The sequence below is a fragment of the Nicotiana tomentosiformis genome, chromosome 3, assembly GCF_000390325.3.
Source record: "Nicotiana tomentosiformis chromosome 3, ASM39032v3, whole genome shotgun sequence".
NCBI lineage: Eukaryota > Viridiplantae > Streptophyta > Magnoliopsida > Solanales > Solanaceae > Nicotiana > Nicotiana tomentosiformis.
Window position 1 is genome coordinate 84,657,718 of NC_090814.1, and position 12,871 is coordinate 84,670,588.

At 37.5% G+C, this 12,871-nt stretch overlaps 1 protein-coding gene across 1 annotated transcript; it reads left to right on the forward strand.

Annotated features, from left to right (window-relative positions):
- The first annotated feature begins 11,328 nt into the window (after window positions 1-11,328).
- On the forward strand, window positions 11,329-12,664 carry LOC104105512 (protein SRC2-like). Its single transcript, XM_009613833.4, has one exon. It carries the CDS (start codon window positions 11,455-11,457, stop codon window positions 12,451-12,453), a length of 999 nt encoding a protein of 332 aa, XP_009612128.1. The 5' UTR covers window positions 11,329-11,454; the 3' UTR covers window positions 12,454-12,664.
- Window positions 12,665-12,871: the final 207 nt, after the last annotated feature.

The following is a 12,871-nucleotide window of genomic DNA, read 5'->3' on the forward strand; positions in this document are numbered from 1 at the left end:
TAAGACAGAATTAAGTGGTTCTAGTAACTATGGAATGGTAAAGGAAGGATGCGATAAAAATGAGAAAGGACTGAGATTGCACTTATTCAAATCCTACCAATATGCTACGATTCCAAAACATTATGCAGCACGATGTCAAGGAAAGGAAATAAGGGTTCCTGCCCAGGATGTTATTGATAAATAAGGAGCAAGTGAGAGAGGTAAGTTAAGACAAAGGAAATAACCTAAGAAAGATTACGCGGAATATTTATATAAGAAGTTGATTCAGGAAGAGCCTAGTTATGGCTAGACAAGAGGATACAGACAAATCAATAGATCGTAAAAGATAAACATAGTGAACCCCAACAAGGGGAATTCAGTCTCGCAGATATGATATCGTGATCCTTGAGAAATATTCAGATAGGAGTTGGGGGAGTTAAAGGTACTGTATGAGTGTTATGGAAATAAAAGAGAATGCCACTGGGAAGACAATCAAAACTTTAGTTCAGAAGCAACCCTACAAGCACAAGGACGTGGAGGTAAGTAACTAAGGATAGTTATAGGCAAGGAAGAATATCAAAAATTCTGTTGAGTATATAATGTGATAAGCTCGCAGCTTTACAAGGGTCAGAGGGTCCTCACTAAATACTACAATGAAAGACTAGCTGAGAAAATAAGGAAGAAGGTTTCAATCTAAACAGGGTAACTTGAAGGAGAAATGGCCATGTGAAAACAGTCTCACTACAAAATTGTATGCACTCCAAAAGAAAGCTGAGAAGGAACGAAAGGAATTATTCGAGCAAAGATCCAGAGTTGGTTACGTTATGAACGCACTTAAGATTTCGGAGTATTATCCATGCAGCATATATGTGGACAATCATACAGTCGTAGAAGACTTCGGTATAATTCAAAAGAAAGAATTGATTCCAGGTCATAGACAAGGGATTGAATCGTTAGAAGATTGTATCAGTGATATTCCATAGCGTTCATGAAAGGCTAAAGTAATAACAAATACCATGAGCCGCAGATCGGGAGATAGCTTAAGCCTACATAAAGACTGATCAGAGGGAAGAGGAAAAGTTACATCAACCAAGTAAATCAGGAGTATGATTATTGGACACAGAAAATTATAAACATCATGATTGAGAACATTACAGAATCACTCTTAATATCAGAGGTACAAGAGAGATGGTACAGTAGCCATATTCTATAACGGCTCTACGATAAAGCCAGTTAGAAGAATACCAGCCTTATAAGAAGTCAATATGAAGCTTCCACCGGATTATGTATGCACAAAAGGTGCAAGTGTTATAATAGAGCTTCAAGTTGTGGATGTGAATTATACCTATGTGGAAGGGAGGTCATGAAAGAGATAAAAGATATGATGCGAGATTTTAAGGTAAGTAAGGTAAAGGTGAACAATATACGAGATACTCAAATGCAGAAGATCATGAATAGTCCATACTTCGGATAGAAGGTTAGAAGCGCTGGGATTCAGTATCCTAGAATGATAGCGGCATCGTCAGTGGCATATCTTCCAGCCTATGGTTTCTAGGTACTGAGAGGCCTAGTTAAGAGAGTAAAGAAGAGTTTGAGACGATGTGATGTATCGCTTGATGTTTCAGAATAACATAAGGAAATCTATGGTGCAAGCAAGTTGAAGGAAGGTAGCGAGCAGTATTAATAGATATATGTAGGTCGCAAGCTAAATTATGGTAGAGCGACAAAGTTTTAGGAAGACAGGAGTAAGGATGAGAAAAGGCGAGTGAGAAGGTGACCAAAATGGATAAATCCTCGGGATTAAGCTCATGAAAATAAGAGAGTTGATGGTTTCTCTAAGTTATAGAAAGTTCAGTATAGCCTGAATGAACTCAAAGGAGTATAAGACTAATAGCATTTAAAAGCGATGAAATGTTGCCCTAGTAGTAGAATAAGGGTGTAATTGTGATGGATAAAAGATGACGTTTGGGCCTTCGATTGAGTAACGATTTGAAAAAAAGGGGGATTTCATTAATTGTACAGAATCAAATTACCCGCGTAAGGTGAATCACATTGGGATGCTACGAAATACGGTTATGGAAATTACTCCAGATGTTCCTCGATGCAACGTGAGCCCTAGTAATTACGTAAAAGGTTTCAAGTTATCAGTGGTAGATTGTAGATCAATATTGAGGTGAATCAATAATGGATGGATAAAAGTTACAAGTATGAGATGAGATTAGGCTGTCATTCTTAAGATGAACAGTAATGAGGAAGTATTAAAGGACTTAGACTTATACATATAGGATAAGCAATGAGAGTAAGCTGGAATTTGGTAGCAGACCCCAGCAACGATAAATCGAAGTAAGAGTTACGGTATAGTATGACCTACCTAGATGCAGTAAAGTCATACAGATGGATAACCGGGTCTATGAAATAAGAAATAGCAATATTTGTGAGTTCAACAAAGTACCGAGCGAAGAACTTCAGTATATCTATAGATGCCCAGAGGGACATCTTGTCAAGCTCTGTATATGTTTACAAAGTGAGGTCTAGAGATTGGCTAAAAACCTGAGGGAAAAGGAGAGTAGAGTCGCATAGGCGCACATACAAGGACAAAGACATACATACTGCATAATAGAAGGTAGCAATAGTTACGAGATTGGAAGAATTCCGACCACAAGTCATGGTGTGAGAAAGAGGCCTAAAGGTGGAAATGCCCTAGACTTTGGATTTACTCACAGAACAGTTGCCTAGATGGTAAGGAGAGTACTAAAGTATTCGGAAGACATAAGTTACGAAAATGATTAGTGCACCAGTCAACATTCGAGGACGAATGTTCCAAAGGGGGAATGATGTTACACCCCATATTTTCGTACGTGAAATTACGCCATTAGTAAATTGATGAAAGCTCAAAAATGAGATGTTACATCTCGCATTTTCGTACGTTGAAGTTTCGTCGTAAGTTAATCGATATAAGCTCGGGAATGAGATTATTTTTGAGGTTATAAGTATTATGTTATTTCAAATAAGTGATGAGTAAATTCGGTAAGCAAATAGAAGAAAATAAATTTCGTCGAAGTTTGTCATTTTGAGACAAAATACGGTCCGAGCTATAATACCCCGTATTTATGGACTAGTGCCATACAAGGCACCACATGACCATGATAGCAAGATATATAAAGTGGGTTAAAAGTGAGTAGTATTTTAAGTTATTTGAGATAATTCTTAATTATGTGAGTAATTGGTTAATTATTAGTTTAATAGAAAATTAACCATGTAATTAAGGATTTGTGGATAATTAATAGGTGGGAAAAAATTCCCCCACGTGGCAGCCAAGAAGCCTTAGTTAAATATGACTCTTAAGTCATATAACTTTGTGTCACAATTACAAGATTTTGTGGCTTACTCATCTAATAAGTGGGCCACACCCACTATAAAAGCTTTCCTACACTAGTGATATGTTTTCTTTCCTAATATCTAAAGATCAAGAATTAAAGAATTGAGAAAGTGGGCTGGTCGAATTGAATCCTTCAAAGAGCAAATATTTCCATACCAAATATGAATGATGTTGTTCGTTGATTCTGTACCAATGGGATAAAGCGTGAATTGCAAATTTTAAGAGAGCAGGGTACAATCTTTCTCAAGAATATCATGCGGATTTTTTCCTACTTCGATCCGCCGTTACATGTTTTTCGCAAAAGACGTGTGTTAGAGGGATTGTCAAGAGAATCGGTTCAGGTATGTTAAGGCTATCCCTTCTTTCTTTTTGGCATGATCCAGATAATATAAATGAAACGAGCAAAATACGCAACTTTTATAAATGACTCTATTCATAGAAATACTAGGGGTGTCTATATTCTTGATTCCCCATGTGAATTATTATTATATCTTATGTTCATGGGTCTCAGAAAAATACGTATTTGATAAAGTTTATCCGAAAGGCATATTGATTTTTATGGCATTCTGAGAAATCTTATTAACGTATTTCTTATGCATTTCATGCATTATACATGTACATTGACCCATGACCAGATGACGATATATACGCGTATGTTATATGTATATGGGATATGGGAAAAGGTTATGGCGTTATATACGCACCACCACCTTATCAGCTGGTACACGTTGATAATTTACCCACAATGGCCGAGATGATATGATGGGATACCCTCAGAGGCTTGATGATGTTATGAAAGCATATACCTATGCATGGCATGGCATTTGCATATGCATGACATTATAAATATGAAATGATTCACAAAGCTATTCAGACTTACATGTTGAGTCTTTTACTCCCTGTTTCTCTATGTCTAATATTTACTGATTTTCATTCCTTACATACTCGGTACATTATTTGTACTAACATCCCTTTGCTTGGAGACTCTGCGTTTCATGCCCGCAGGTCTCGATAGACAGGTTGAGAGCCCTCCAAGTAGGCTATCATATCAGCGAAAGACGTTGATGCGCTCCATTTTCCCCTGAGTTGCTACTTGTTCTGTATGATTAGGACATATATTAATTGGTATAGTGGGGCTCTATCCCGACCTTTATGACAATTATGTATTCTTAGAGGCTTGTAGACAGATGTCATGTGTACGGAAATTTGTATGGCCTTGTCGGCCTATGTTTTGAGTTTATAAATGATCATGTTGTCCTTATAGTCCCGTATGTCACGTGTATAAGTTTTTATATCAGGTTGGGTCATTCTAGGTCGGGTATTCCCTCATGTTTACTCTGTTTATCTCATGACGCCCCTTCTGGCCCATTTACCTATGATTATTTAATAAGAAATATACGTTATGTTGGTACTCGGTTGAGTAAGGCACCGCGTGCCTGTCACGGCCCATCGATTTGGGTCATGACAAAAGTGGTATCAGAGCAGTTCTGTCCTATGGAGTCTACAAGTCGTGTCTAGTAGAGTCTTGTTTATGGGTGTGTTGTTCACCACACTTATAAGCAGGAGGGTACAGGGCATTTAGTACTGTCACTCTTTCTTCTTGCTCTAGATCATGTGGTAGAGCTCAGTTGTAAGAACTCAATTTCTTAAACTCTATATTATTCATAATACGACGATGCCTACATCCAGAAAAATAGTTAGTAAGAAATATAGTTGTGGAAGAGTTGTGTCAGAGGAACTCGATTTTTGTATCATGCTTATGATGGATAAATATGAGGTATTCAAAAAATCATGTGTGTACTAAGATGTGTAAACTTCTTGATAAGGATCCCTTAGGCAAGAATGTTTATCCACTCTTACAGTAAAAAGGAATAAGAGAATCGAAAGGTAGATACAAGTTTCAGCAAGTAAAAGAAGCAAGATGAAAAAAAAAAAAAAAGGTACGAGCTACCCAGCTAATGAAGACTATCGCAGAGAAATATAAGCCTTTTGAGTTACCTTCAACAATAACAGAGGTATGTACAATTGGCCACACCCATTTCATTTATGCCCTATGGGGGCTAACAGAAGTAGTATAAGAGAAGGCAGGATATCAGGGTCTAGCTGGGGCTAGGGTAACCCAAAATGGTGGATGGATTGTTAGCGTTAGCTGACATTTCCGAAGGATATTGCAAATGAGCTAATAGATCTTCTTGTGAGACACCCAGATGGTGCACTCTAAAATAGTACAGCTAGATATGAGTACTACAACGATAGGCACTGGAAGCCTGGAAGGGATAGATATTACCTTAGTATGGTTCTCGTCCCTAGTAGAGAAAGAATGTTAGGCAACCCAAAGAGCCAGTGGATGGAGCAAGGGGAACTAAAAGCAAAAGGAGTATCTTGCTTAAGTTCTCAGAATAAAATGACAGACAGAAATGTTAGCAGGGAAATAAGAAGAGAGTTAATGAACCATTATGAGTAAGATGTGATACATGGATAATAACGGTAGATCAAAAACAAATGACAGTATTATAGAGTCTATAGTCAAGAAAAATAAAAGACAAGAGGTGGCAGGCCTTGAGACATCAAAAGAGTATAGGCCATAAAGTCATATCCTCATTTCGAGAAATAAGTTTGTGACTCTAGCGTGACTACCAGAAGGAAAAGTTAGACCCTAGAGTAATAGAAACCAGCATGAACTGGTGAACAAGATAAACTAAACATGAATTAGGGACTGAGTGATTTCATAATAGTGAGCATGATGAGAAATTCAGAGATTGCATTCCGGTGATAATAGAATGGACGACAGAAAAATAACTTTTAAAGGTCATTCAGGAAGACGCTTTCCTAAAACAAGCAATGTGAGCAAAGTTAAGCGTAAAGGGTTTTATGTGCCTGTTATACTAAGTGTCACCCTCTCGAGTAAGGACATTTGTTATCCTTAATATTAAAGGATTATCGCAAGGCGAGTAGGGATGATCGATAATATGAAAAGGCGCCTAAGAGGAAGAGGTAAAACATATATAGGTAGCTCGTCGTAACACTAAATCTTAGTATTCCCCTAAAGGGGGGGGGGGAATATGGAGTGATGTGGCATTAAGACAGAATTAAGTGGTTTTAGTAACTATGGAATAGTAAAGGAAGGATGCGATAAAAATGAGAAAGGACTGAGATTTCACTTATTCAAATCCTACCGATATGCTACGATTCCAAAACATTATGCATCACGATGTCAAGGAAAGGAAATAAGGGTTCCTGCCCGGGATGTTATTGATAAATAAGGAGCCAGTGCGAGAGGTAAGTTAAGACAAAGGAAATAACCCAAGAAAGATTACGCGGAATATTTATATAAGAAGTTGATTTAGGAAGAGCCTAGTTATGGCTAGACAAGAGGATACAGACAAATTAATAGATCGTAAAAGATAAACATAGTGAACCCCAACATAGGGAATTCAGTCTTGCAGATATGACATCGTGATCCTTGAGAAATATTCAGATAGGATTTGGGGGAGTTAAAGGTACCGTATGAGTGTTACGGAAATAAAAGAGAATGCCACTGGGAAGACATTCAAAACTTCAGTTCAGAAGCAACCTTACAAGCACAAGGATGTGGAGGTAAGTAACTAAAGATAGTTATAGGCAAGGAAGAACATCAAACATTTTGTCGAGTATACGATGTGATAAGCTCGCATCTTTACAAGGGTCAGAGGGTCCTCCCTAAATACTACAATGAAAGACTAGCTGTGAAAATAAGGAAGAAGGTTTCAATCTAAACAGGGTAACTCGAAGGAGAAATGGCCATGTAAAAACAGTCTCACTACAAAATTGTATGCACTCCAAAAGAAAGCTGAGAAGGAACGAAAGGAATTATTCAAGCAAAGATCCATAGTTGGTTACGTTATGAACACACTTAAGATTTTGGAGTATTATACATGCAGCATATATATTGACAATCATACAACCGTAGAAGACTCCGGTATAATTCAAAAGAAAGAATTGATTCCAGGTCATAGACAAAGGATTGAATCGTTAGAAGATTGTATCATGGATATTCCATAGCGTTCATGAAAGGCTAGAGTTATAACAAATACCATGAGCCGCAGATCGGGAGATAGCTTAAACCTGCATAAAGGCTGATCAGAGGAAAGAGGAAACTAAAAAGTTACATCAGCTAAGTATATCAGGAGTCTGATTATTGGACACAGAAAATTATAAACATCATGATTGAGAACATTGAAGAATCACTCTTAATATCAGAGGTACAAGAGAGATGGTACAGTATCCATATTCTATAACGACTCTATGATAAATCCAGTTAGAAGAGTACCAGCCTTATAAGAAGTCAGTATGAAGCTTCCACCGGATTATGTATGCACAAAAGGTGCAAGTGTTATAATAGAGCTTCAAGTTGTGGATGTGAATTATACCTATGTGGAAGGGAGGTCATGAAAGAGATAGAAGATATGATGCAAGATTTTAAGGTAAGTAAGGTAAAGGTGAACAATGTACGAGATACTCAAATGCAGAAGATCGTGAATAGTCCATACTTCGGATAGAAGGCTAGAAGCGTTGGGATTCAGTATCCTGGAATAATAGCGGCGTCGTCAGTGGCATATCTTCCAGCCTATGGTTTCTAGGTACCGAGAGGCCTAGTTAAGAGAGTAAAGAAGAGTTTGAGATGATGTGATGTCTCGCTTGATGTTTTAGAATAACATAAGGAAATCTATGGTGCAAGCAAGTTGAAGGAAGGTTACGAGCAGATGTCTTGTAGACAGATGTCGTATGTACGGATACTTGTATGGCCTTGTCGGCCTATGTTTTGAGTTTATAAATGATCATGTTGTCCTTATAAGCTTGTATGTCACGTGTATAAGTTTTTATATCAGGTTGGGTCGTTCTATGTCGGGTATTCCCTCATGTTTACTCTGTTTATCTCATGACGCCCCTTCTGGCCCATTTACCTATGATGATATAATAAGAAAGATACGTTATGTTGGTATTCGATTGCGTAAGGCACTGTGTGCCCGTCGCGGCCCATCGGTTTGGGTGGTGACAGAAATGATCTATCTGGAATGTCGTATGTTATCCCCTTTTCAGGACCACCAAAAACATCCAACTATATCTTTTGTACTTCTTCGTCTGAAACAGGTGGTCGCTCGCCTTGCTTAGTCGGTGGCAAGCTCTGAGTGTACTCCTCCACATTAATTTTGTAGGAACCCTTTATTTAGAAGATAGAAAATTATTAACTATATAATATTATAAACATTAATTTCAAGTTATAGTAGTTATGAAACATACATATATAGTCTCCGCCCGGTCCTCGACCCATATAGTTGGATCTGTCGGTGCCTTCTTCTTCCGGATGTGAGTCTCCATAAAAAACTCAACATGAGTCATCTTCCTCCCATATTTTTTCCTACAAATATAATAAAACATACTAACTGAATTAAAATATATAAATATAGTTTGATAAAAATAGAATTATATATTTTAAGGAACTATCAGTAGTCTCTTCGCAGTCCCCATGCTCCTTGCACACACACAGTGCAAGGAGCCACCCTTCTCAGATGCTCGAGCCTTTTTCCCTGTTCACTCTTTTTCTCGAACTTTTCAGTGGTCCACTGCCTCACACAAGGACATTTGCACTTCACACAAGGATACCTAATCATCCCTCCGATTTGAAATGGTTCAAGTGACATTGCATGCCTAATAAATTCATTAACTTATTCTATAAATTCTTCCCTCAAAAACCGATGATTAGGATAATTTCTATTATACATCTAACTACGATATTCCATCGACACAGAGAACAAATAAATTGCATGTTATATTAATTTAAAAGTTCACATATATCCCTAAATAAGTTCTTTTAAATTCAATTATAAGAAGTAATTTAAAAGTTCATATATATCCCTAAATAAATTCAATTAGCTTAGATTGTATCGTTACACTTAGTATTAGATTGAGAACTAGCTTAATATATATGAGTTGCACTTCTTCTACGGCTATTAACACCTAATGATTGTTGAATAATTTTATATTTTAGATAAAGAAAATTCAATGAAAAAGGGTCATACGCTAAAAAATTATAATAAGATACTAAAGACCTCTAAAAAATTTATAATCATAAACTTGCTCTTCTATATAGAGTGCAGAGACAAGTCTCTTGCTCAATACAAGTGTTATGTCTTTACAAATAAGCATATTAGCACCTATGACAAGCATCTAGGTCTTCCAAAATGTAAAAATTCAAAATTACATAAAATACCAATTCACAAAGAGAGGCTAGAGTATAAATATGAACTTTTCTAATATGAACAATCCTAAATGATAAATGATAACACATGAATATTTCAAAGGTTCAATGACAAGACGATTAGATTGGGCAACTTTGGAAGTGTCATATAATAAGATTGATTTATTCTTGTAATTTATTTTAAGTTTTAATTATCAACTCACAATTATACAATTAAATTTAATTAAATATTAACTAAATCCTAATTTATACAATTAAAATAATTAAAATTACTTAAATTTAAAGTAGATAACTAACCTTGAAATGAGGGGTTTGATTTTGGATGGCGGAGGAAGCGGTGGTGGGCTTATAATCACGCGAACATGCAAGATGAGAGAACAATTTGAGAAATGATGTTTATTATACATAGAATAATGAAATAAGCTATCTTAAACGAGAACTCACAATATTTTAGTTTATGATCATCTTCAAAGTCGTGTCATGACAGCTACATATGACTTTGGCTCGAAAGTACTACAGTAAGATTAGACAGAATAGCTCAATCGACATGTCTGATTTGTAATATAGCATAGCTAGGTTAAAAATTCTACTTTTTTTTTTTGTTTAGATTAACAAAATCTTTGGCCAAATCCGACACTAAAAAGTTAATTCAAGATTATCCAAAATTATATACTGAGACAATAATTGGTTCTCTTTACTAATGCGAAACAGTTAACAATTTCAATAAAAAAAGTAAACAAAGGAAAAAATTTACATGTATTCAGTGTCATCAAATAAATGAACAATATATATATATATAGATTATATTAATAATTTATTACCAAACCATGAAAAGTAAGTATTAATAAATACATATTCTCCGTGGTATCGTGTCTTTTTTTGTTTCCCTCTAGAAAACCATTGTTATTAAGCATGAATCACGTCACAAATAAAACGGCCACAGAGAAGCCAACCTACCTTCCCCCTCCCCTTCCCCCCCGGGCCCCCTCCCTCTCAACCCAACTTCACCTCTCCACTTGCCAAAAAAATTGGCGTGTTGACACCGCTTATAGCGAAGGAAGGAAGGAATATGCTTGCCCCTAGTTGGTCCTGTTTTTCTTATTGGACTTCACGGTTCTGATTTGTCTTCCATTTTATATTTTCTGGTGGTTTGATACGCGGACTAAATTATCCAAAAATTATAATTTTTAGACTAATTTATCATATTTGGGAGCAATGACGGATCTAGAGCGTCGTTACTGAATTCCGAGAAACCAAATAACTTTTGCATAGACCCTGTATTTCTATTAAGAAATTCTCTAAATATTAATAAATATATAATTATGAACTCAATTATTATTGTATATTAATTTAAAATTACGATAAAAACTTATAAATTTTAAATTTTAAATCCGACTCTATTTGAAAAATAGGATAAAATAAAATATCTAAAATTAACCATCAATCAAATATAATATAAATTTAGTACGATACATTTTCTCATCTTATCACACCTGCCTACTATTATTGATGTGTTTTTTCCTGGTCCAGGGCCCTCACGTTTTTTACACATATTGTCCACCATTGATATGCCTCCACGTGCCCTACCTTCCTCGGTACCCTAACCCTCGAATTCTTTCGAATCTTCTGGGCTAAGGAAAATCCCTCCCCTTGCCTAATCCGCTTAATGCTCTTTTTTTTTGCTTTTTATATTTACTCATATACCCTTTTTAGATACTGACATTAACAGAACTAAGCCTTATGTGTACATATTTCAACATAAAAAGGCCAAGGTCATTAACGGGAACTTAGAAATCAGTAAATGTGAAGAACCATTCATGTTACGATGCTATAAATACTCACTCCAGTACTTACGTTTATGCGCAAAGTTGCCATTAGGCATTTTTATACAGTTTCTTATCTAAATCCCCTGTACTTTAGAAAAATGGGATCACGATTCGAGGTGGAAGTGAAGATCTCATCGGCTAAGGATTTGAAGAACGTGAATTGGCGTTACGGCCGTCTCAAGCCCTATGCTGTTGTTTGGGTTGACCCAAAAGCCAAATGCTCCACAGAAGTCGACGAAAATGGTGACATGTCTCCTTACTGGGACGAAAAGCTTGTGATTCCCTTGTATTCTCCGATCGAGGAATCCACCTTGTACATCGACGTCGTTCACGCTAACGCCGAAAAGGATACCAAGCCTCTCATCGGCTCCGCCAAGCTTCACCTCCGTGACGTCGTCGATACCGTCGGCATCGGCAACTGTTGTGAGCGTTCACTCGATTTGAAGCGTCCTTCTGGTCGCCCTCAAGGGAAGGTGAAAGTTGACGTCAGCGTTCGTGAGCCGCGCTATCGTGCGCCGGATCCGTATTATGCGCCTCCTTACGGTGTTCCACCACCTGGATCACGGGATTACCCGGCGGCGCCGCCGCAACCTTACGGCGGATCGTACGGTGCTCCTCTACCTGCTCCCTACGCTGCGCCGCCGTCGGGTTATCCGTACAGTGCCGCTCCTGCTCCGGCGCCTTATGGTCAACAACAACCGAGTTACGGTGCTCCTCCTGCGCCGTACTCTCAGGGAGGTAGTTACGGGCAGCCGGGTTACTCGCAGGGTAATTACGGGCAGCAGCAGGGGAATTACGGGCAGGGAAGCTACGGGCAGCAAGCAGGGTACAAGTACGAGGAGAAGAAGAAGGGCAAGTTTGGAGGAATGGGATTGGGAGCAGGATTGGCTGTGGGTGCGGTTGCAGGGGCATTGGGTGGACTAGCGATAGCGGAGGGTATTGATCACATAGAGGATAACATCGCCGATAAGGCTGCCGAGAAGGTTGAGGATGATTTCGCCGATGATGATTATGATGGTGATGATTTCTAGGGAAATTACCTTACCATCTTTGATCTAATTGACTTTGATTTGCATTTTCTATGGTAGAATTATCCTGAAAGATAAAAATGGGGTTCTTTAACCTTGAAAGCAAAAGCTTGTAAACTTCATGCTTTTACTTCTTGTTCGATGTAATATGTTTTGAAGTGTCAAACACTTAAGACGCAGGTTGTTGCTATAAATTTCGATGTTTATGTCCAAACTTATTATTAGGCAGATTGTGCGATCTCAATTGCTATACGTAAGCGATTTAGAAATTTTACCCTTCAAATTCGGTTAACAATTACACGTGGTTATAAGGTCGAACAGCCTTGGTCTTCGAGTTCAATCAACCTTGAACCAATAGATGTTTCAAAGGCTTCGAGTTCAATCACCCTTGAACCAATAGATGTTTCAACTGATGTGTGAA